General features: G+C 42.8%; 1 protein-coding gene across 1 annotated transcript in view; it reads right to left on the bottom strand.

Moving 5' to 3' along the window:
• cplx2l (complexin 2, like) overlaps positions 1-21,859 on the bottom strand; it is a 98,955-nt gene that overhangs the window by 69,449 nt on the left and 7,647 nt on the right. The window contains exon 2 of the mRNA XM_034187485.1: positions 19,795-19,879. Coding sequence (XP_034043376.1) covers positions 19,795-19,825 — 31 coding nt within the window. The 5' untranslated portion in view covers positions 19,826-19,879. The remainder of the gene's footprint in view (positions 1-19,794; positions 19,880-21,859) is intronic.

Genomic DNA, 21,859 nt, shown 5'->3' with positions numbered 1-21,859 from the left:
TCACAAAGTGGTGATCTTTGCCCCATCTTTGCTTGTGAATGGCTGAGCCTTTTGGGGATGCTCCTTTTATACCCAGTCATGACACTCCTCTGTTTCCAATTAACCTGTGGAATGTTCCAAAAAGGTGTTCTTTGAACATCCATCAACTTTCCCAGTCTTTTGTCGCCCCTGTCCCAGCTTTTTTGAAATGTGTTGCAGGCATCCATTTCAAAATGAGCAAATATTTGCACAAAAACAAAGAAGTTTATCAGTTTCAACATTAAATGTCTTGTCTTTGTGGTGTATTCAGTTGAATATAGGTTGAAGAGGATTTGCAAATCATTGTATTCTGTTTTATTTACATTTTACACAACATCTTTTATCATGCCCACAAAATTCATGTTAATGTTACTGACTTTACTTGTGACATAACTGTGTCCAAAATCTATGTGCAGCAGTGCTTTGTGTGGCCTCCATTGTTTTGTGTAGCTGTGAATGTCTCAGAGAGTCCTCTCCTGGCTGACTCACACACAGCAACATTCATAAACATGCACAAACACCTTCAATGTCAAATCTATTCCCAGAGTTTGAAACCAGCCTCCTGTTCAATGCGGATGATTTAAGAATCTATATAGTGAGGGCACCAAGCAGAGCAGCTCTGCAGAAAGACACATGCTCTGCATCCCAATGAGGAGCAGTGGCAACAATTCAGTCCCCATCCCAACTGTAATGACACCTCTGTTACTCAGACAACAGCTCAGCATCTTAGCTGCACAACTAACTGGTCTTGTGATGTGTAAGTGATGCATTTTAATAATATTAATTTGCTGTGATGACGAGGCAGAGTTTTAGAGCTTTAATCTGGTATAATTAGGAGGAGAACAGCAGCTAAGATGCATGCTGAAGGATTTAGTTGACAAAACCTAAAAAGGTTCTACATGTTGGTGATAACATAGGGCTTGGACCAAAAGAAAAATCTAGATGAGTGGGTGAGTGAGTTTGTTAGTTGGTTCTAGACAATAACTCAATCATCTTGCACAACTCATCAAATTAAAAGAACATACAATGATGACAAACCCTATTCCATCTACTGGACTTTAACGCACCAGATTGACTGAAAGATCAACTTTATTTTGCATGTGTAATATCCCATATTGTCTGCCACCTGCTGGATGATTGTCAAAAATAAGAGCTGTCCGTGAACTCGTGTAGTTTGTCTCCACCTGAACATTGGGCATGTTGTGCGCTTGTCACTGTGATCCATCCAGCAACAATTTAAGCTTGCAACTGTGGGGAGGAACATGATGTTTCCCACCCAACTAACAAGCTAGAAAGCGGGGGGGGGGGGGGGGGGGGGGGGAGGCATTATGCCCATGATATGGAAAAACAATGTAATGAAATATACAAAACAACAAGAAATTAAAGCCTGATTTAACAATAAACAGAACCTGTGGCTGGAGATCGAGTGTTGTGAAAGTGTCGTGACACGGACCCACAACAGGGGGCGTTAATGAACGGACAATGGATAAGCCAAAAGTAATAATTTAATGTTGTGAATCGCACGACGGCGTACAGACAATAACAATATGGTGGAATGTCAATTATACACCAGGTGACGTGTGGACACGCTCGACGATAGAAGACGCCTGGCGAGAGAAGAGCCGGATCCCACACAGCTTCCACCACCAACGGAGCTGAAGAACACCGGAGCCGCCAAGCCCTGCGCCCCAGGTGGCCGCTGTCTTCAGCAGTCAGACCCGGTACTGCTGGCAGAGAATAGAGACAGTCCTGATGAGTATGAGTTTGCACACTCAGTAATCCCACAGTCTGTATACAGTTAGGAGGGAAAACCTCCACCTCCAATCACACACTCGTGCAGCTCCTGTGAAACCACTTATCTGGTTTGGGGTGTGAGGCGAAGCCGTCACAGTCCACACCAAATGCCAATACCGCAGATAAGGACACTGTCACAGGAAAACGGCTGCAAATGAGATCAGACTATTAGTCACAGTTAAGCTTAGCAGAGAAATTACCTGAATGGTAGCTGATTTCTCGGCGGGGAGGTGGAGTTGCAGTCCGGCCTTTATGGTGGTGGTGATGAGTAGTGGATGAGTGACAGCTGGTACGGATGATGAGTGACAGCTGTCACTCCTGGTCGCTCCGACGCCCTCTCGTGCTTGAAGCCCGCACTTCAAGCAGGGCGCCATCTTGTGGTGGTGGGCCAGCAGTACCTCCTCTTCAGTGGCCCACACAACATCGAGAGCTCAAAACCTTTCATTGTTACTGCAAATTAGTGACGCTAACTTGAAACAATGTTCCAGATTGTTTTGAAACCTGTTTTGAACATTGTTCCAAAGTTCAAATGGAAGACATCCAGAGCTGTGCTATATGGCACTTCAGTAATTACTGATTCAAAATAAATGTTTCAAAACATTCTTGTTGATTTTCCCCATGTGGTGGTGAAACATTAACCCTTTAATCCTCACATTTTTAAATAGAGTATAGTAAATATCAATATACCGTACCAAATAGTTGAGTTGATCATTAATGAGTTAAATACAAGTGACTGAAAGAAGATTGCATTGCTTTAGAATTTTAAATTTAAAGGTTAGAGAGTCTGCATGTGAACATACATACGTTGGGTCTCAAGATCCATCCCCTCATCCAAGTTGTGAAACCTGGGTAACAAATCAAGTAGGAGATTGCCTGTTGTGGTGAAAAATGGTGGGAACCTGTGTGCCCCATGGCCAATACGGAAACCATGAAAGCCCAACAGGAACCCTGAACATGACGGCTAATAGGGCTCTGGTGAAACAAGAAGTCCTCAATAGCAGATCTGGCGGAGGAGGTGATGACTTGTAACCCAATGATTGTGAAGGCAGATGAAGGCTGCAGCAGGTCCTCAGACCTTGATCCTGTCAGATATCCCAGCAAACAGACCAGGCTAAGGATCTGTCAAGGACCGTATGTTTGTCCATATGCAATGGCATTCCCACATTAAACAAATCCACGCACAGGCATTTCTAGATCCTGGTTGTAGATTGCATGACGAGTGCAAACACTGCTTGTTTGTGTGTGAACTTATTTATTCTTGCAGAAATCTCATCACACCAATTTTATTGGTTAATAAGGACCCCAATTAACCTGTTAAAGCCTGTTTAAGAAACTGTAGAAAATTGTTTAAAAACTGTAGAAAGTCTATATGCAACAACTGAAAATCAACTATTTAAAATCAAGACGTGGCTGAAGGCAGGAGACTTGAATGATAAGTGATACTGGCTATAGGTAGGAGACATTTCTGTGTAGAGACACTCTCCAGTAGCACCATGCAGTGATTAGGGCCCCTTCACACATAACACGATTGAAGCCGACTAGCGCGTGAAAGAGGAATTGTATGCCATTTGTGAAAAATCGGAGCTGCCTCCAACGCCTCGTACACCTGTCGCTACAATTATTCATGTACACCAGTGGCCGAAAGACAGAGAGTGCCTTGTGAGAGCCCATTCGATCCCTCTCGCGGCAGCTGTCGTTTTTTGGATGTATGAGGTAGTGCGACAAATCTCCCCAAAACAATTAATGAATAATAAATTTGCATCTTCCTTGTGAAGCCAACAAAGCTAAAAAAAAAAAAAAAAGTTACCATGGGCATCTGTATTGTTGAGGAGGGCCTGTGTGCTTGCTTGCTTGTAACTGTGCTAAAGCTGCATGTTAGCTAGGGGAACCAAAGACTTGGTATCGATACTGTTGCAAATGAGTATCTAATCTATCTGATGTAAATTTTTAACATCAGTTAGTATCTAAGTCCTTGTGACCCTTAATTGGATTAAGCAGTTGAAGACGTGTGTCTGACATGCGTGTTGGGCCAGACACATGCATGGGGCTGGATGGACACACTGGGCCAGCAGATGTTGACATGATAAGAGCACACTGCTTCATTCATGTCATGTCATGACTGCATGTCTGTGATCATGGGTCATCTACAGAGGAACAGATGGTTCATATTTGTTTTATCCACTTGATAAGAAGGATTCAATAAAATGCAGTGTTTTTATGGTGCGTGGTTTTTATTTTATTTTCTCTACAGCAGAGGCGTGATGTGGTGCAACATGTTCCAGATGGGGTTTTTTTTTCCTCTACAACAGGAGCAATTACAGCGCTTTTTTGCCATCTACATTGTCTAATTTCTCTCTTTTTTTTTTTAATTTTATCTCCTTGTTGATTTATGGTATTTTACACTCCTGTTGTAGGAGAGTGATGGTAGCACAGTGGTAAAGTTTCTGTCTGTTAATCAGAGCTTTTGTAAATTGCAGGTTCAAATCCCGCAGGTGCACAATGTGGTTCGACATGCTCCTGCTGCTCGCACTGTGTTCCTGCTGCGACAGTTTTGTGCACAAGTGTGCACAAAACCATCGCAACAGGATCGATCACACCTGCCCGACTGTGTATCCCTCCTGACGTTGGCTCAATGTTTTCGTCGTTTGCTCATTCGGGCTGTTTTGCGTTGATTCGCCCTGGTTCCTACTTATTCGTGCTATGTGTGGAGAGGCTCTTAACAATGTATTGCAATACTACTACTTTATGAGAGGTTTCATAAAAATATCCAATAATGTAAAATTGTTAATGTTTTGCTGGAAGTTGTGTTGCCATTTCTAATTTTGGCAGAAATCATGAGCAAGATATTATGTTGTAACCACAGAAAGTAAATATAATGCAATGCTAAAACTCTCGGCTGTATGAGCATGTATGTTTTCATGGTGTCTGCATGAGGGCGCGTGTGTGCATAGGTGAGCTTTTGAAAAGACAGTAAGTTACCTTTGACTGCATGTGATGCGTGTGCACACTGACATCCACAACATGTCTTGTAAATCACTCCAGAGGTGTTATCAGGTTAAAAAATAGCATTTTCATTTTTAGAAGTGTTTATTTCTCGCTAGCTTTTACTTTATATATGAGAAACATGTTCTTTTTACGCAGAAACGCATAGGTTTGGGAGTGGATTCCGCCATGTTAAATTAGTAGCCAAAGGGAGACCAGCCAGTGATGTCACGGTGCCTCTCTACTCTGATTGGCTGTTACTCCCCCCCAAAAAAGCAGATTTCAATGATTCATAGCATAAAAATAGGAAACAGAATGTGACCTTTTGACCACTTAAAATAGGTCAACGTTAGCCATCTTTGAACTTGTCCAAGATCTGTGTGCCAAGAATGTTCCCTGTGAACTTGAAGAGTCTGGCAGTAACAGGACTGGACTTATGCTGAGTACAGACAGACGCAAAACCTTCGCAATAACCAATGCCCATATTTTGATGGCCTCGTGTAAAAACCAAATACAGGGTGAACACAAAAAACACTCCTTGGTTTCAAATATTTACAATATCACAAGTGACATGAATGATTTTACAATTTTGAAGAAGAATCTGCAAAAGAGAAAAAACTTTATGAGTTTCTGCAACTGTTGATACCAGAATTGTAAAATTATTCATGTCACTTTTGATATTATAAGTATTTGAAGCCAGGGAGTGTTTTTGTGTTCATCCTGTATAATAGTGGTATGCAGATACAACCACAGATAATCACTACATAGTGCTACTGAGAAAATATTACAGTAGTACTGCAATACATTTGTAACTAAGTGATATAGCTTTGTGGCTTTTGTTGGGACACAAGACTTGTCATTTACAAGACCAATGCTACACCGGATCAGCCAAATGTAAATCTCCAGTAGCAGAACTCATAAAATTTATGTCTGGAGTTCACCTTGCTACAAATCTCATCATCACCTTTTGACCTTCTGAGGTCATAGATACCTTCAAGCATAAAGAGCCTTCAGCTGAGACTGTTTGGTCAACTGGCACATAGTGCCAAGAACTCCAATTTGTAGCCAAGTGATACATCTTTGTGGCTTTGTTTAGGATTAGAACACCAGACCTCTTGCTCACAAAATGCCCCATCAACAATTTAAATGCAATTTTTCTCTAACAGAAAACTGTCGCATAAAAGCATAAAAATTCTTGACTTTAAAAGATTAATTATAACACCTGATTTCCTTTTTTTTAAAGTGATTAATCAACTAAAAGCTTCACTCATTTTTGTGAGTTGTCATATCATCTGTAAAATGGAAAATTAAATTGTATGCTCTTTAAATCTCCCACATTTACTCTATTAAATGCCCCCGGCGGTGCACAGTTTTTCTGATGGATGGAGTTTATTGACGATCGTTTCCATGCGCGTGCATGCATACATGCTGTACACAATACAGCCTTACGATACGTATGGGCATTCATACTGCATGCAAGAGAAGCAGCGCAGACTCAAAATGAATGTTGTTTCTCTGCATGCAGTAGCTGCTACACAATTACATAAAATGGCTCAGTACAAATGTTTTTATTCAGCATCTAAAAGCCATGAAAGAAGCTGAAGTGACGAGGAAGCACCATGCTGCTGGGATTTTGCTCGTGAATAGGAAATGCATCTGGGAGTAGTGTAGGAGCAAGGATAAGCTTCCAACCTTAGCTAAAACAGCAAAATGGCTGCCTGATGGTGGGAGGAAAGTATGTTATGAGGACACTGAAGAGGAGCTGATAAAATGGTTCCAGGGCAGGAGAACGGCAGGCAACAACAAGGAATGGTCTGAAATATGAGGCACTGCAGCTGCCTAAGCAACATGTAAACCAGAACACATTTGATGAGATTTTGTGGCAATGAGGTAGGACTCTTTCATTTTCATTTTACTCTGTTCTCTCTGGAATGCACAATTTCACTACATGCAATGTGCTGAAAACCAATCAAGGGGGACTTTTGTTAGAGAGGGGGCCTTTAATGGAGTAAATACAGTAACTGTAATTCCTTCTTCTTTTTTTTATGGCTAGTAAGTCAATCAATCAACTCTTTTTTTATATAGCGCCAAATCACAACAAACAGTTGCCCCAAGGCGCTTTATATTGTAAGGCAAGGCCATACAATAATTATGAAAAACCCCAACGGTCAAAACGACCCCCTGTGAGCAAGCACTTGGCAACAGTGGGAAGGAAAAACTCCCTCTTAACAGGAAGAAACCTCCAGCAGAACCAGGCTCAGGGAGGGGCAGTCTTCTGCTGAGACTGGTTGGGGCTGAGGGAAAGAACCAGGAAAAAGACATGCTGTGGAGGGGGGCAGAGATCGATCACTAATGATTAAATGCGGAGTGATGCATACAGAGCAAAAAGAGAAAGAAACAGTGCATCATGGGAACCCCCCCACAGTCTACGTCTAAAGCAGCATAACCAAGGGATAGTCCAGGGTCACCCGATCCAGCCCTAACTATAAGCCTTGGCGAAAAGGAAAGTTTTAAGCCTAATCTTAAAAGTAGAGAGGGTATCTGTCTCCCTGATCTGAATTGGGAGCTGGTTCCACAGGAGAGGAGCCTGAAAGCTGAAGGCTCTGCCTCCCATTCTACTCTTACAAACCCTAGGAACTACAAGTAAGCCTGCAGTCTGAGAGCGAAGCGCTCTATTAGGGTGATATGGTACTACGAGGTCCCTAAGATAAGATGGGACCTGATTATTCAAAACCTTATAAGTAAGAAGAAGAATTTTAAATTCTATTCTAGAATTAACAGGAAGCCAATGAAGAGAGGCCAACACGGGTGAGATATGCTCTCTCCTGCTAGTCCCCGTCAGTACTCTAGCTGCAGCATTTTGAATTAACTGAAGGCTTTTTAGGGAACTTTTAGGACAACCTGATAATAAAGAATTACAATAGTCCAGCCTAGAGGAAATAAATGCATGAATTAGTTTTTCAGCATCACTCTGAGACAAGACCTTTCTGATTTTAGAGATATTGCGTAAATGCAAAAAGGCAGTCCTACATATTTGTTTAATATGCGCTTTGAATGACATATCCTGATCAAAAATGACTCCAAGATTTCTCACAGTATTACTAGAGGTCAGGGAAATGCCATCCAGAGTAAAGATCTGGTTAGACACCATGCTTCTAAGATTTGTGGGGCCAAGTACAATAACTTCAGTTTTATCTGAGTTTAAAAGCAGGAAATTAGAGGTCATCCATGTCTTTATGTCTGTAAGACAATCCTGCAGTTTAGCTAATTGGTGTGTGTCCTCTGGCTTCATGGATAGATAAAGCTGGGTATCATCTGTGTAACAATGAAAATTTAAGCAATACCGTCTAATAATACTGCCTAAGGGAAGCATGTATAAAGTGAATAAAATTGGTCCTAGCACAGAACCTTGTGGAACTCCATAATTAACTTTAGTCTGTGAAGAAGATTCCCCATTTACATGAACAAACTGTAATCTATTAGACAAATATGATTCAAACCACCGCAGCGCAGTGCCTTTAATACCTATGACATGCTCTAATCTCTGTAATAAAATTTTATGGTCAACAGTATCAAAAGCAGCACTGAGGTCCAACAGAACAAGCACAGAGATAAGTCCACTGTCCGAAGCCATAAGAAGATCATTTGTAACCTTCACTAATGCTGTTTCTGTACTATGATGAATTCTAAAACCTGACTGAACCTCTTCAAATAGACCATTCCTCTGCAGGTGATCAGTTAGCTGTTTTACAACTACCCTCTCAAGAATCTTTGAGAGAAAAGGAAGGTTGGAGATTGGCCTATAATTAGCTAAAATAGCTGGGTCAAGTGATGGCTTTTTAAGTAATGGTTTAATTACTGCCACCTTAAAAGCCTGTGGTACATAGCCAACTAACAAAGATAAGTTGATCATATTTAAGATTGAAGCATTAAATAATGGTAGGATTTCCTTAAGCAGCCTGGCAGGAATGGGGTCTAATAAACATAAGTGAGATCTAAACACTGGTTATCACCCCATCTTCCTTTGCTCTTTGCTTTCACCTACTCTTCAACTTTCTCTTCAACTGTACTTTCGGTCAGCACGTCCCTGAGGGGACAGCTGAAGATTCTAAGGTGTGATCCCAGGCAGGACAAGAAAAATGTGGGTGGGGCAAGTAAAAGAACAGCATTTGTCACTTTCTCATTACTAAGGTGCCCTTGATCAAGGTCATTAATCCCCAAATTGCTCCCAGCATGCTTCTTGGAGGGCAGCACCTACAGTAAATGAATGTGAAACACTTTGAACATTTGATGGATGGAAAAAGTGCTGCAGAAATACAGTCCATTTATCATTCTCATCACTATTCACAACATATTCATTATCTCTTCTCATCACATGTTCAAACCACCTCAACCTACTTTCCTGCACTTTCTTAGACACCGTCTTTCTCCGACACAATAGAATTGTGGGACCACACTGAGAAAGTGCTTCCACTAGTAACAATCAAATCAATTTGGTTGATCCAAATTAGCTTAAGAAATATTTACAGCAATTTGTGACTTTCATTTGGACAAATTACATTTATTTGAGTGTTACAAGTGAAACAGTTTCGTTCAGTTTTCTCTTTTTTCAGCGTAGTCCATCAGTATAGCATCTGTTCAGTTTTGCAAATTCACATTGCAGCACCCCTTCATTGCCCATGTCTTGGCTTCCTATTTAACTGCTGGTGATAACACTGTCTTGTACACCTGACCTTTACCCCTTACTTCCACCTTTCCCAATTGGAAAACCAAAAGTAATGATCATCTGGCAGTGGCTTGGTCATTATCGCTCTTGCCTCACAATTACAAGGTCCCAAGTTCACTTCTGACCTTGTCCTTTTTGTATGGATTTTGCATGTTCTCCCTATGGTCCTTCTTCATCGCACATCCAAAGACAAGCAGGTTAACAGAATTGGTGATTTAAGTGGGATTTTGTGGGATTTAAGTGGGATTTTACATGTTTTTGTCTGTCTCTCTGTGCCAGCTCTATGACAGACTGGTGGCCTGTCCGGAGTGTACTCTGCTTCTGGCCCAATGACCAAGAGAATACGACCCTCAAATAATATGGAAATCACTGACAGAGAATGTAGTATTTTAAATTAATCTGCAACTGCGTCTGATCTAAAATCTAACCAAATCTCTATAAAGTCAAAGCGTACCTCTGCACCAAATAACATTACATTTGTTTAATATAATTAAGGTAAAGCGTTGAAGCGAATGTCAACATAGGTTGATCTAAATTTTGAAGACTGCTCAGATGTGAATTTCAACAAAATATTTATTGAAATGGGCGGGGACACCCGCGATCGCCAACTGATTGCAACAAAAGACAAATAAATTTGATTCAGAGAAATAAACTGGCAGGAAACATGGCCTAGAATAAAATATTCTTAATTCTTTATGTTATTTTCACACTTTGATTACTCTGCCTCAGATTTACAGAATATCACCAAGTCTCAATCAGTTTTGATGTTGTTGCAGACAACAGCCAACAGAAATCTGAGTGGTGCGCTAAGTGGCCAATCTCGGCACTACGCACTACTTACTTTGAAATCCGTGATGCGATTTTGGTCCATTGACTCGGTCGCACATTCGGGCACTCTGTCTGTGAGGTCTTAGCAACGTGCTTAGCAACACCGGCTGGGGTGACAACAATCGAGTTGGGTGGAGTGTTTAAGTAGCAGACAGTTTAATTTGATGCAAGTTTTTTACATTTTAGCCACTGTTTTGTTTTGTTTTTTTAATGCCTGGGCAATGTGAGGCAGTGGGTTGTACCAACAAAGTGAGGAAGAAAATTAAAATCCATCACAATGTTAAAAACAAAACACAGAATGCAAAATTTGGGCAGCATGGCCCTCCTCGGCGCAGGCCAGTATTTCATCAAGCATAATGATGACACACCAAAAGATGCATCACATCGATCAATATCATGCGTTACTTTGGGGGGAATTAATCAGGAGCATGACCTCCCGTCTTGGGGCAGACCAGCAATTCCCAATGCAAACATGACATACCATACAAATTATTTTCATAAATACCTGGTGTGTCTATGAGGTAGGAATAAATATCAGGATATTGAATATGTGGCTATTGTGTAGGATCATTTATCCGTCGTCCACCTTTGAGTTGGTAAGGACAAGATGCCAGTCCTGCTGCTGCTAATTTGGTTTCATATCGCTCCTGCATGATATTAACCAATTATCCAAGCACTCTGAATAGTTGAAGGCCACACTAAGGACCCAACAACAGAAATATAGCTAAATTCAAACAAATAATTACTTAAATCTGGAATTCAAGAGCAAATACCACTCCCAAATACACAATGTATCTCTATGGTAAAATACGTCGGCAGCCGCGTCATGCCGGTGACTGACCTGTCGCGGAAGCAAACCAGAAGTGACGTTGCCGCAACCAAATCGATTTTTTATTTTAGATCACATCATGTGACCATTCAAAATGGCGGCCTCACTTGATATTCGGTATTATGAAAAAAAGTGGCATTAACAACATGATTCTCTTGGCTCAATAACATAAACATGCCTGATGGATCAATTGTGCAAATAAAGTCTCTGTTCACTGTACAGCAGACACCTTGTAGCACTTGATGTGGACAGGCAGAGAGTGCATGTTTCGGCCAGTGGACCTCCTCACATTGAACTGTCATATATCTACGAAAAGCAAAGCATCTTACAGTATCAAAGAAACATATCTTGAGGCTGCTCCTGTTGGGGGTCACCAAAGCAGATCACCTCTCTATATGACACTGTCCTCTGCATCACCATTGCAAACAAGAAAGGGTTCAGAGGTAATCCTTGATGTAATCCCACTGCACATCGCACCACAACCACAATGTCTTTGTACATCTCCTGTAATACTCCACATACCTCCAGACTTCCTCATACAATACCACAACTCTTCTCTCGGCACTCTGTCATGAGCTTTCTCTAAATCCACATACACACAGTGTAACTCCTGGCCTTCGTTACACTTCTCCATCAGTACTCTCAGAGCAAACATTGCTGCTGGTGCTCTTTTCATGTATATCGTATTTCAGCCTTCCACTACTACCCATTACTTCATGCTGTAGCTGATCAACTTTACACCTATGTGGTTACTGTAGCTCTGCACATCACCCTTACTCTGAAAAATTGGAAGCAGTACACTTCTTCTCCACTCCTCAGATGTCCTCTCAATTGTCAAGAATGTAATAAATAATCTGGATAAATCTCACTGCCATCTCTCCTAAGCATTTCCATACCTCCACTGGTATATCATCTCGACCAACTGCCTGTCCACTTTTCATCCTCTTCATAGCTGTCCTCACTTGATCCTTACTAATCGGTTGCATTTCATGATTTACTCTTTCCACAACATCCATTCTTCTCTCACTCTCTTCATTTATCATCTCCTCAAAATACTCCCTTCACCTCCTCAACACACTCTACTCACTTGTCAGCATATTTCCGTTGTATCCTCTATCACTCTAACCTGCTGTACATCCTTTTCAGCTCTTTCACTCTGTCTGGTCATTCATCACAAGTCCTTTTCTCTGTTCTTAGTGTTCAATTTCATGTAAATATCCCCATTCCTGAGCCTTTGCCACTTCTGTTTTCTCATTACAATGCATTTCATTGCACTCCTATAACTTGCCTTCATTCCACCATCAAGACTCCTTGTCTTCCTTCCTCTGTCCAGATGTCACAACAACTACCTTCCAAGCTATCTCACTCACCACATCTGCAGTCACTGTCCAGTTTCATTTCATTTAATTTCATTTTCATTTATTTATTTATATAGCACTAAATCATAACAAAGCTGCCTCAAGGCACTTCACACAAGTAAGGTCTAATCTTACCAACCCACAACAGCAGTTGTCCAGAATAACTTCACATGCATCTAACCTCCTCCCTGAATTTCACACAACAGTCTGCCTCTTTCAGCTTCCACCATCTGATGCTTTGGTGAGCTCTTACACTCTTCTTATTCATCTCTAAAGTTATTCTGCAAACCACTATCCTATATTGTCTACCTACACTGCCAAGATGGTGCCGTTGTGTCTGGCTGTTCATCTGCTGCTCTCCAGTCTGTTTGTTATTTTATTGTTTTTAACTTGTGCTGTTTTTGAATCTGAGTCGCTGCGGGTGTATGATCACCAAACACTGCTGGATCTCCAGCCCTCGGTTCAGGGTGCGGTGCGGTTATCGGCGGGTGGACAGAACTTTCCGCCCCCATTTTTATCGTGTCGTGCTCGTGTGCTGCCTTTTGGTCGAAAGTGCAGTCGTCGCCGCGGGAGATGAAGTGGCCGACTAGTGAAGCTGAAGCACTGATTGGCCTGCTGTTTGGCGTCTGGACGAGCTGTGCACAGAATTCTGGCGGGATCTGTCCTGCCCTGGCACCTTGTGGATCCGGTTAAAGCCTGTGTGGTGCCGCTGGTTGGCTCTGAGGACTGTCAGCCCAGCCGTCCACGTCTTCGCCGGATTGATGTGCGCCAGTGGTGCTCTTGGAACCTGGGCTTGCTTTGCCGTGTTCCGAACAGTCAGACTGTCATCCCCACTGAGGTCCTTACCCTAAGTCTCCTGAACATCACATCACTGTCCTCAAAATCTTTGTTGATTAATGAGCTAATCACGGATCATCATTTAGATATGATTGGCTTATGTGAAACCTGGCTCAAACCCACAACTCTCCTTCCTCTGAATGAGGCCTGTCCACCGGCGTACACATTTAGTCATGTGTGTTGTGGTGTGAAGCAAGGTGGGGGTGTTGCTTTTATTTATAAATCTAGCTTTTCTTTATTAGGTGTTGGGGGCCACAAATATACAGTGGTCCCTCGCTTATCACAGGAGTTGAGACTGTGGCCTGCTTCTGTAGTTGTGTCCATAAAAATCATAGAGGGATATGCTTTCCAAACTTTACCCATTACTATATTGGATGATGTTGAAACTGAGGATGGCCCAGTGGTTGTTCCAGCAAAGATTTCGTGTCTGCTACCTACAACGCGCGTGGAATGTCTCAAACCTAAACCTACTTCTAGGCATCTTATATATGCTACTCTGGAGCCACCCCTAAACCCAAACAGTTCAACTGTCAACCCCACTGAGGTCCTTAGACTGGGTCTCATTAACATAAGATCACTGTCCTCAAAATCATTGTTGATCAATGATCTAATTATTGATCATCACTTAGATATGATTGGGCTATGTGAAACCTGGCTTAAACCTACAGCTGTCCTCCCCTTAAATGAGGCCTTCCCACCAGCATATACATTTAGTCACGTCCCTCGTGATGCGAAGCAAGGCGGGGGCTTACTCTTATTTATAAACCTAGGTTTAGCTTATTAGCTGTTGGGGGTTACAAATATAACTCGTTTGAGCATCTGATTCTCTGCTCTGCTCAGGATATTGCACATTGCCAAAGTCAGAAGAATAAAAATCAGTTGTATTACTTTGTCACTGTATATAGGCCTCTTGGCCCATATTCTGAATTCTTAGATGAATTTGGTGCGTTCATCTCTAACTTGTCAACTAGTGTAGATAACATTCTGATCATTGGTGACATTAACATTCATATAAATAAGCCTTCTGATCCCCTCTGCAAATCATTTATGGAAATTGTGGATGCATTAGGATTTCTGCAATGGATTCGGGATTCGACGCACATTAGTGGAAATACCCTGGATCTGGTTCTCGCACGTGGTATTGCTGTCATGAATATTGACATCATGCCTCTTACATCAGTGGTGTCTGATCACTCACTTATTAAGTTTACAGTTTCGCTGCCATGTTTAGTGGAACAACAACCTTGTATATCATTACGGCGATGCATCAACTCCTCAACTAAGACTGAACTCGAAGCTAGACTGCGTGATGTCTTAGCTTCACATTTGACAAATACGCAGTCAGTAGACAGACTTGTGGATAGTTTAAACTCAGTGCTCAAAACTACACTCGACATGATTGCACCACCTGTGTTAAAACCACGCTCCCCCAAATCACAGTCACCTTGGTTCAATGATTATCTGTGTGACCTCAAGCATAAAGCAAGAGGTCTAGAATGGAAATGGCTTCGTTCAAAATTAGCAGTATTTCACCTTGCGTGGCGTGATGCTATCTTAGACTATAAGCATGCATTATTGGCTACAAAGCGGACCTACTACTCTGATTTGATCAACAAAAACAAGCATAGCTCAAAGTTCTTGTTTGACACAGTGGCAACACTTATGCATGGACAACCACCTGTAGTTCGCTCTCCTTTTACAGCACAACATTTCCTGTATTACTTTGGGAAGAAAATAGATGACATATCCCGACATGCCTTAACCCAGCCACTACACCCTGCTATTGAGGTTGGGCACCATTACTGAGGTATTACCTAGATTTAAAGAATTTGCTAGGATCTCACTAGGCATGCTGACAAAACTCGTAATGTCAACAAAAAGCACAACCTGTTTATTTGATCCTATACCAACAAAACTGTTTAAGGACCTGTGGCCCACTCTTGGGCCGACTGTGCTGGAAATTATTAATCTTTCTTTAACTTCTGGATCTGTTCCTAAATGTTTCAAATCTGCAGTGATTAAACCATTACTTATGAAACCTAATCTTGACCCTGGTGTATTGAAAAACTATCGGCCAATATCAAATCTATCATTTTTCTCTAAAATTCTGGAAAAAGTTGTGTCACAGCAGCTCGTAGACTATCTTACTGAGAATAATCTCTTTGAGCCACTGCAGTCTGCTTTTAGAAAATATCATTCCACAGAGACGGCTCTCACTAATGTGGTGAATGATCTTCTGCTTACAATGGATTCGGACACCACTGCGGTTCTGTTGCTGTTAGATCTCAGTGCTGCATTTGATACAGTGGATCATCATATTCTACTTGATAGGCTGGAAAATCATTTTGGGATTACTGGGAGTGCCCTTGCATGGCTGATGTCATACTTGACCAGTCGTTCTCACTGTGTTTTGTACAGTAACACTACCTCTAACCTTAGTGACATGAAATCTGGGGTTCCATAGGGGTCTGTCTTAGGCTCCCTGCTTTTCTCCCTTTACATAGCACCCCTTGGGCACATATTGTGGCGTTTTTGGATTACCTTTCACTGCTATGCAGGTGATACTCAGTTATACATGCCGATAACTGCTGGTAATCTTGTTCACATAAAATCTTTAGAAGATTGCCTTGCAGCAGTGAGAAGCTGGATGTCTAGAAACTTCCTGCTTTTAAACACTGATAAGACTGAAATGATGGTTCTTGGTCCAGTGAGACATCTGCATGAATTTGACCAGTTAACGCTCAGACTCAGCTCGGGTGTCATACATCACACTGACAAAGTGAGGAACCTTGGGGTAATTTTTGATCCTTCATTGTCCTTTGGCCTCCACATTAGAAATATTACTAGGACTGCTTTCTTCCACCTGCGAAATATAGCGAAGATTCGTCCCATCTTGTCTATGGCTGATTCTGAGACCCTGATCCATGCATTGATCTCTTCTAGATTGGACTACTGCAATGTTCTATTTTCTGGTTGACCGCAGTCTAGCATTAGGGGTCTCCAATTGGTTCAAAATGCTGCAGCCAGACTTTTGACATGAAGCAGAAAGTACAACCACATTACACCCATTTTGGCATCCCTTCACTGGCTTCCTGTCCCAGTGAGATCAGATTTTAAGGTTCTGCTACTAACCTATATAATTATTCATGGACTGGCACCTCTCTACCTAGCTGATGTAATTAAACCTTATGTACCGGCCCGGGCTTTACGTTCTCAGGGTGCAGGACTATTGTGTATCCCTAAGGTGAATAAGAAGTCTGCGGGTCACAGAGCTTTCTCTTATCGTGCCCCTGTTCTGTGGAATAATCTCCCTGCGTCAATAAAACAGACAGATTCCGTGGAGATTTTCAAGTCCAGACTTAAGACACACTTATTTTCCCTTTCATATGGCTAGCATACTGGCACAGTTTTGTTTTACGCTTTTTACTCTTTTAATTCATTTATTAGTAATTGGAGCGGGCTGCGGCCTCAACTTTACCTAAATTCTGGGTCTTTTAGTGAAGTTTAGGGCTAGTGGCCGGCGATCACCTTGGTATTTCTCTGTTTTTCTTGTTGTTTAATGATGGCAAATTATACAGTATTTTTTGTCTTTCTGATGCCTGATTCTCTTTTTTCTCTCTGTTTAAGGTGCAGCTCCATCCAGAGATGGGAGTTGTATTCGTGTTGGCGATCCTCCTGTCCTGTGCGCCAATAGCATTTCTTGTATATTTGTCTGTGAATTGTTCTGTAATTTATGTTTGTAACATGGCCCAAGCAGAGGGTCACCCCTTTGAGTCTGGTCTGCTTGAGGTTTCTTCCTCAGAGGGAGTTTTTCCTTACCATTGTTGCTCTGGGGGTTGGTAAGGTTAGACCTTGCCTGTGTGAAGTGCTTTGAGGCAACTCTGTTGTGATTTGGCGCTATATAAATGAAAATAAATTCAAATTGAAATTGAGTTACACTCTAAAAATAACCCGCAATAGGCGAAATACGCGAAGTAGTCAGCGTAGTTTTACAATTATTGTAGATGTTTTAAGGCTGTAAAACCCCTCACTACACACTTTATACACTTTTCTTAAACAGGCATTAACATTTCTCACTTTTCTCTCCTGTGTAAACACTCTCTTTTTTCTTCTGGGCGAGAAGATTATAAAAAGACACATGCAGAACACAATGCACATGCTCTCCCTTTGCTCACTGCCTCCGAGGGTATGGATGTGGGAACCCGCAAAGAATCCAAGTCATGGCCAGGAGCTCTGCAGCTGCGGTACACCGAGACCCTGCGGTGCTGTGGATTTTCCACAAGAAATCTATCCTTGTGGGCTGCCGGAGCGCTCCGCATCAAAACAACGAGCGTAGTCTCTGGACCTGTTGCCAGAGTTGGCACAGCTGTGCACAGCAGAGAGGGGGGCGCTGTGAGTGGCCCACTGTGGCGTTTACCGAGCCCGCAGACTCAGTAAGTGCATTGGAGGCAGTGAGAGCAAACGCGGTGATGCCGACCGGTGCCGCGACCGGCCGCCTGATAAGGACGCAGAACACAATGCGCTGTTAAAAAAAAAGAAGCATGCAAAATTGCACTAAAAAAAATCCGCGAAACTGCAAGGCCGCGAAAGGTGAACCGCGTTATAGTGAGGGACCACTGTAATTTGTTTGAGCATCTGACTCTCCGTTATGCCCACGATGCTAAGTACTGTCAGGGTCATAAAACTAGAGCTCAGCTATGTTATTTTGTCACTGTTTATAGGTCCCCTGGCCCATACTCTGATTTCTTAGATGAATTTGGTGCGTTCATCTCTAGTTTGTCAACTAGAGCAGATAACATTTTGATTATTGGTGACTTTAACATTCACATAAATAAGCCCTCTAATCCCCTTAGCAAATCATTTATGCAAATTGTGGATGCATTAGGATTCCAGCAATGCATTCAGGACCCAACACATATTAGTGGAAATATCCTGGATCTGGTTCTTGCACGTGGGTTTGCTGTCACGAATATTGACATCTTGCCTCTCGCATCTATAGTCTCAGACCACTAACTTATCAGGTTTACATTTACACTGCCATATTTAGTGTAACAACAACCTTGAACTTGAGGCTAGACTACCTGACATTTTAGCTTTGAATCTGGAGAATGCTAAATCAGTAGACAGCCTTGCGGATAGATGCATAACCAAAGAATTTCTGAACAAACTGTCAGAAACCATCTCAGGGAAGCTCATCTGCATGCTCATCGTCCTCATCTGGGTCTCGACCTGACTCCAGTTCGTTGTCGTAACCGACTTGAGTGGGCAAATGCTCACATTCGCTGGCGTTTGGCACATTGGAGAGGTGTTCTCTTCATGGATGAATCCCGGTTCACACTGTTCAGGGCAGATGGCAGACAGCGTGTGTGGCGTCATGTGGGTGAGCGGTTTTCTGATGTCAGTGTTGTGGATCGAGTGGCCCATGGTGGCGGTGGGGTTATGGTATGGGCAGGCGTCTGTTATGGACGAAGAACACAGGTGCATTTTATTGATGGCATTTTGAATGCACAGAGATACCGTGACGAGATCCTGAGGCCCATTGTTGTGCCATACATCCAAGAACATCACCTCATGTTGCAGCAGGATAATGCACGGCCCCATGTTGCAAGGATCTGTACACAATTCTTGGAAGCTGAAAATGTCCCAGTTCTTGCATGGCCGGCATACTCCCCGGACATGTCACCCACTGAGCATGTTTGGGATGCTCTGGACCGGCGTATACGACAGCGTGTATCAGTTCCTGCCAATATCCAGCAACTTCGCACAGCCATTGAAGAGAAGTGGACCAACATTCCACAGGCCACAATTGACAACCTGATCAACTCTATGCGAAGGAGATGTGTTGCACTGCATGAGGCAAATGGTGGTCACACCAGATACTGACTGGAACCCCCCCCCAATAAAACAAAACTGCACCTTTCAGAGTGGCCTTTTATTGTGGACAGTCTAAGGCACACCTGTGCACTAATCATGGTGTCTAATCAGCATCTTGATATGGCACACCTGTGAGGTGGGATGGATTATCTCAGCAAAGGAGAAGTGCTCACTATTACAGATTTAGACTGGTTTGTGAACAATATTTTAGGGAAATGGTGATATTGTGTATGTGGAAAAAGTTTTAGATCTTTGAGTTCATCTCATACAAAATGGGAGCAAAACCAAAAGTGTTGCGTTTATATTTTTGTTGAGTGTATAATATTCTGTCAGTGATGCACTGAGAGGTGCAGATAAACTGGCTGTGGGGATGCAGAGCAAATATCTGAAGTCAGGGTTGGTCCATGATGCATTATTGCACCACACTGCCGCCATCGCTGCTAAAGGCCCGTATATACACAAAGTACTGCTGCTGCTGCTGAACATCCCTTAAAATCCTTTATACTGCAGTGCTGTTAAATCAACCTCCAGCGCAGCAAACTCCTCACCTCCCAGAGCAGCTTTCATTACAAAATTCATGATGAAGCAGTTCTGTGTTCCTCTCCTTCACTGGTTACGTTATCAGGGACAGACCTGCAGCCAAGGGACACAAAAACACACAATGAAACTGCATCTGCAGGATAAACGCCATGCAGGATCACTTCAGTGTCTTTCATATTCCAGATGGGCATGATGATGCACTGCTGATAAATATTAACCCACCACTGTCTCACTGTGCTGAATTCTGTGGAGGTACCTGTGACCTTGATGTACAACTTCACTCCATCTTTTGTGAATTTATGCTGACACTGCCTGGCTTCTGTAATGTATCTTTACAAAAAAACACTCTCAGAGTAAAGGGACTGACAAAAAATACATAAAGCATCTGCATGGGTCCTGTCCAGGGTGCACCCCGCCTCATGCCTTATGACTGCTGGGATAGGCGCCAGCCCCTCGTGACCCTGAATTGGAGTAAGAGGTTGAAGATGAGTGAGTGTGAGCATCTGCATGGTCTGGAATTCAAAATCAATGTCCAATGTCGATATGCACTTGTTTTTACCTGAGGCCATCAAATATGGCCATCGGATATTGCCAAGACTTTGCGTCCGTCTGTCCGTCCGTCTGTCCGTCTGTCTGTGCTCAGCAATTCCAGTCCTACTACGGCCAGAGTCTTCCAATTCACAGGGAACATTCTTGGGACACAGACCTTGGACAAGTTCAAAGATGGCTAACCTTGATCTATTTTAAGAGGTATTTGAAGAGGTTAAAATGTCATATTCTGTTTCAATCTGTTTTGTTGTTTATTTTGAATGACAGAGTTGACAGCCAATCAGAGTAGAGTGGCACTGTGACGTCACTGGCAGGTCTCTAAAACGTTTCATTATGTGTTTATATCCAGGGTTTTCATGTATCCCATAATCCCTTGCATCCCAGAGAGTCGCTGCAGTCAAGACAACATAGAGAATCCACATGATGACAATTTTTTTTATGCTTTTCGTCACATTAATAAGAGACTGCATGCATGGTACCCTGAAAACTTTAAACTTTTTTTTTTTTTTTTTTTGCCATCTTGCACTCGACCGAGACGGACGCACTTTTCTCCTCTCCCTCCCTCCTTATCTTTCCTGCTTCTGTGGCGTGTTGTCTGTGAGGCTGCAGCTTTGCTCTTCTGGAAACGACAAAAATGGATCTGTTAAAGTGGTCTCTGAACGCAATTGACACTATTTTTTCTACAAGACATTCGGGAGCGGAGGACCCGACCTGTCCTGCTGGGATGCATGTGATGGGTTACGTGATGGACTCGTGGAGGAGATGGCAGGTCATGTGCCTTTACATGCTTTCTGTGGAGGACGTCGAAGATGTGTACATATTCGGCTTGGTGGTGACCGGCTTTCTGATGTGTGGTGCGGGCACTCTGCTGGTTTACCGGAAATCAAGAAAGTGGAGGCAGCTTTGATTGGTCCTTCCAGGCTGCCCTATATGATTGATTCGATTGGGAAGGCAGTGGCTGCGCAGTCGGCGGGGGTTAACCGCGCGTTGGAAAACATCTCGAGCAAGATCGCAGCCCTGGAAACCCGCTATGACCGTCTGTGAAGACCACATTCTACATTCAGATGCATTGAGAGCCACTCTGTTCTCAGAACTGTGGAATCTTTCAGGCGTCTGTTAATCTGGCTATTCATTTGGCTTCTCCAAATACAGCTGCACTTCAAGGTCGCTGTGATAAAAAAACCTCCTCAGAAGATCAACACTTAAGCCTTGCTCCCTGGTCTTCCCCCCTCCCCTCAGCTTCTCCAGCTCTGACGTGAACTGTGTTAGAACTGTCCAGGACTTCTCAGACTGCACAGAGCTGTTCCCTCCCCCCTCCAGGACTGTCGGACAAGGCCGTTGATGGCGCCGAACAGGCTGCCTCCGGAGTGTTCTGATAAACTGGTCCTTTCAAATCTCGGTTGTTGTCCTGTGTCCTTGTTTTGTCTCCGTGATTATTGTTTTTCTGTGCTGATGGGGATTTTTTTTCCTCATTGCCGCTGTGTAATGCAGCAGCTATGACGGGTTTTTTTCTTCTCCTTTTCC

This window comes from Thalassophryne amazonica, chromosome 15, assembly GCF_902500255.1.
Source record: "Thalassophryne amazonica chromosome 15, fThaAma1.1, whole genome shotgun sequence".
Taxonomy (NCBI): domain Eukaryota; kingdom Metazoa; phylum Chordata; class Actinopteri; order Batrachoidiformes; family Batrachoididae; genus Thalassophryne; species Thalassophryne amazonica.
Note: the sequence above shows the minus strand (reverse complement) of the source record. Positions and strands in the feature narration are given on the sequence as shown.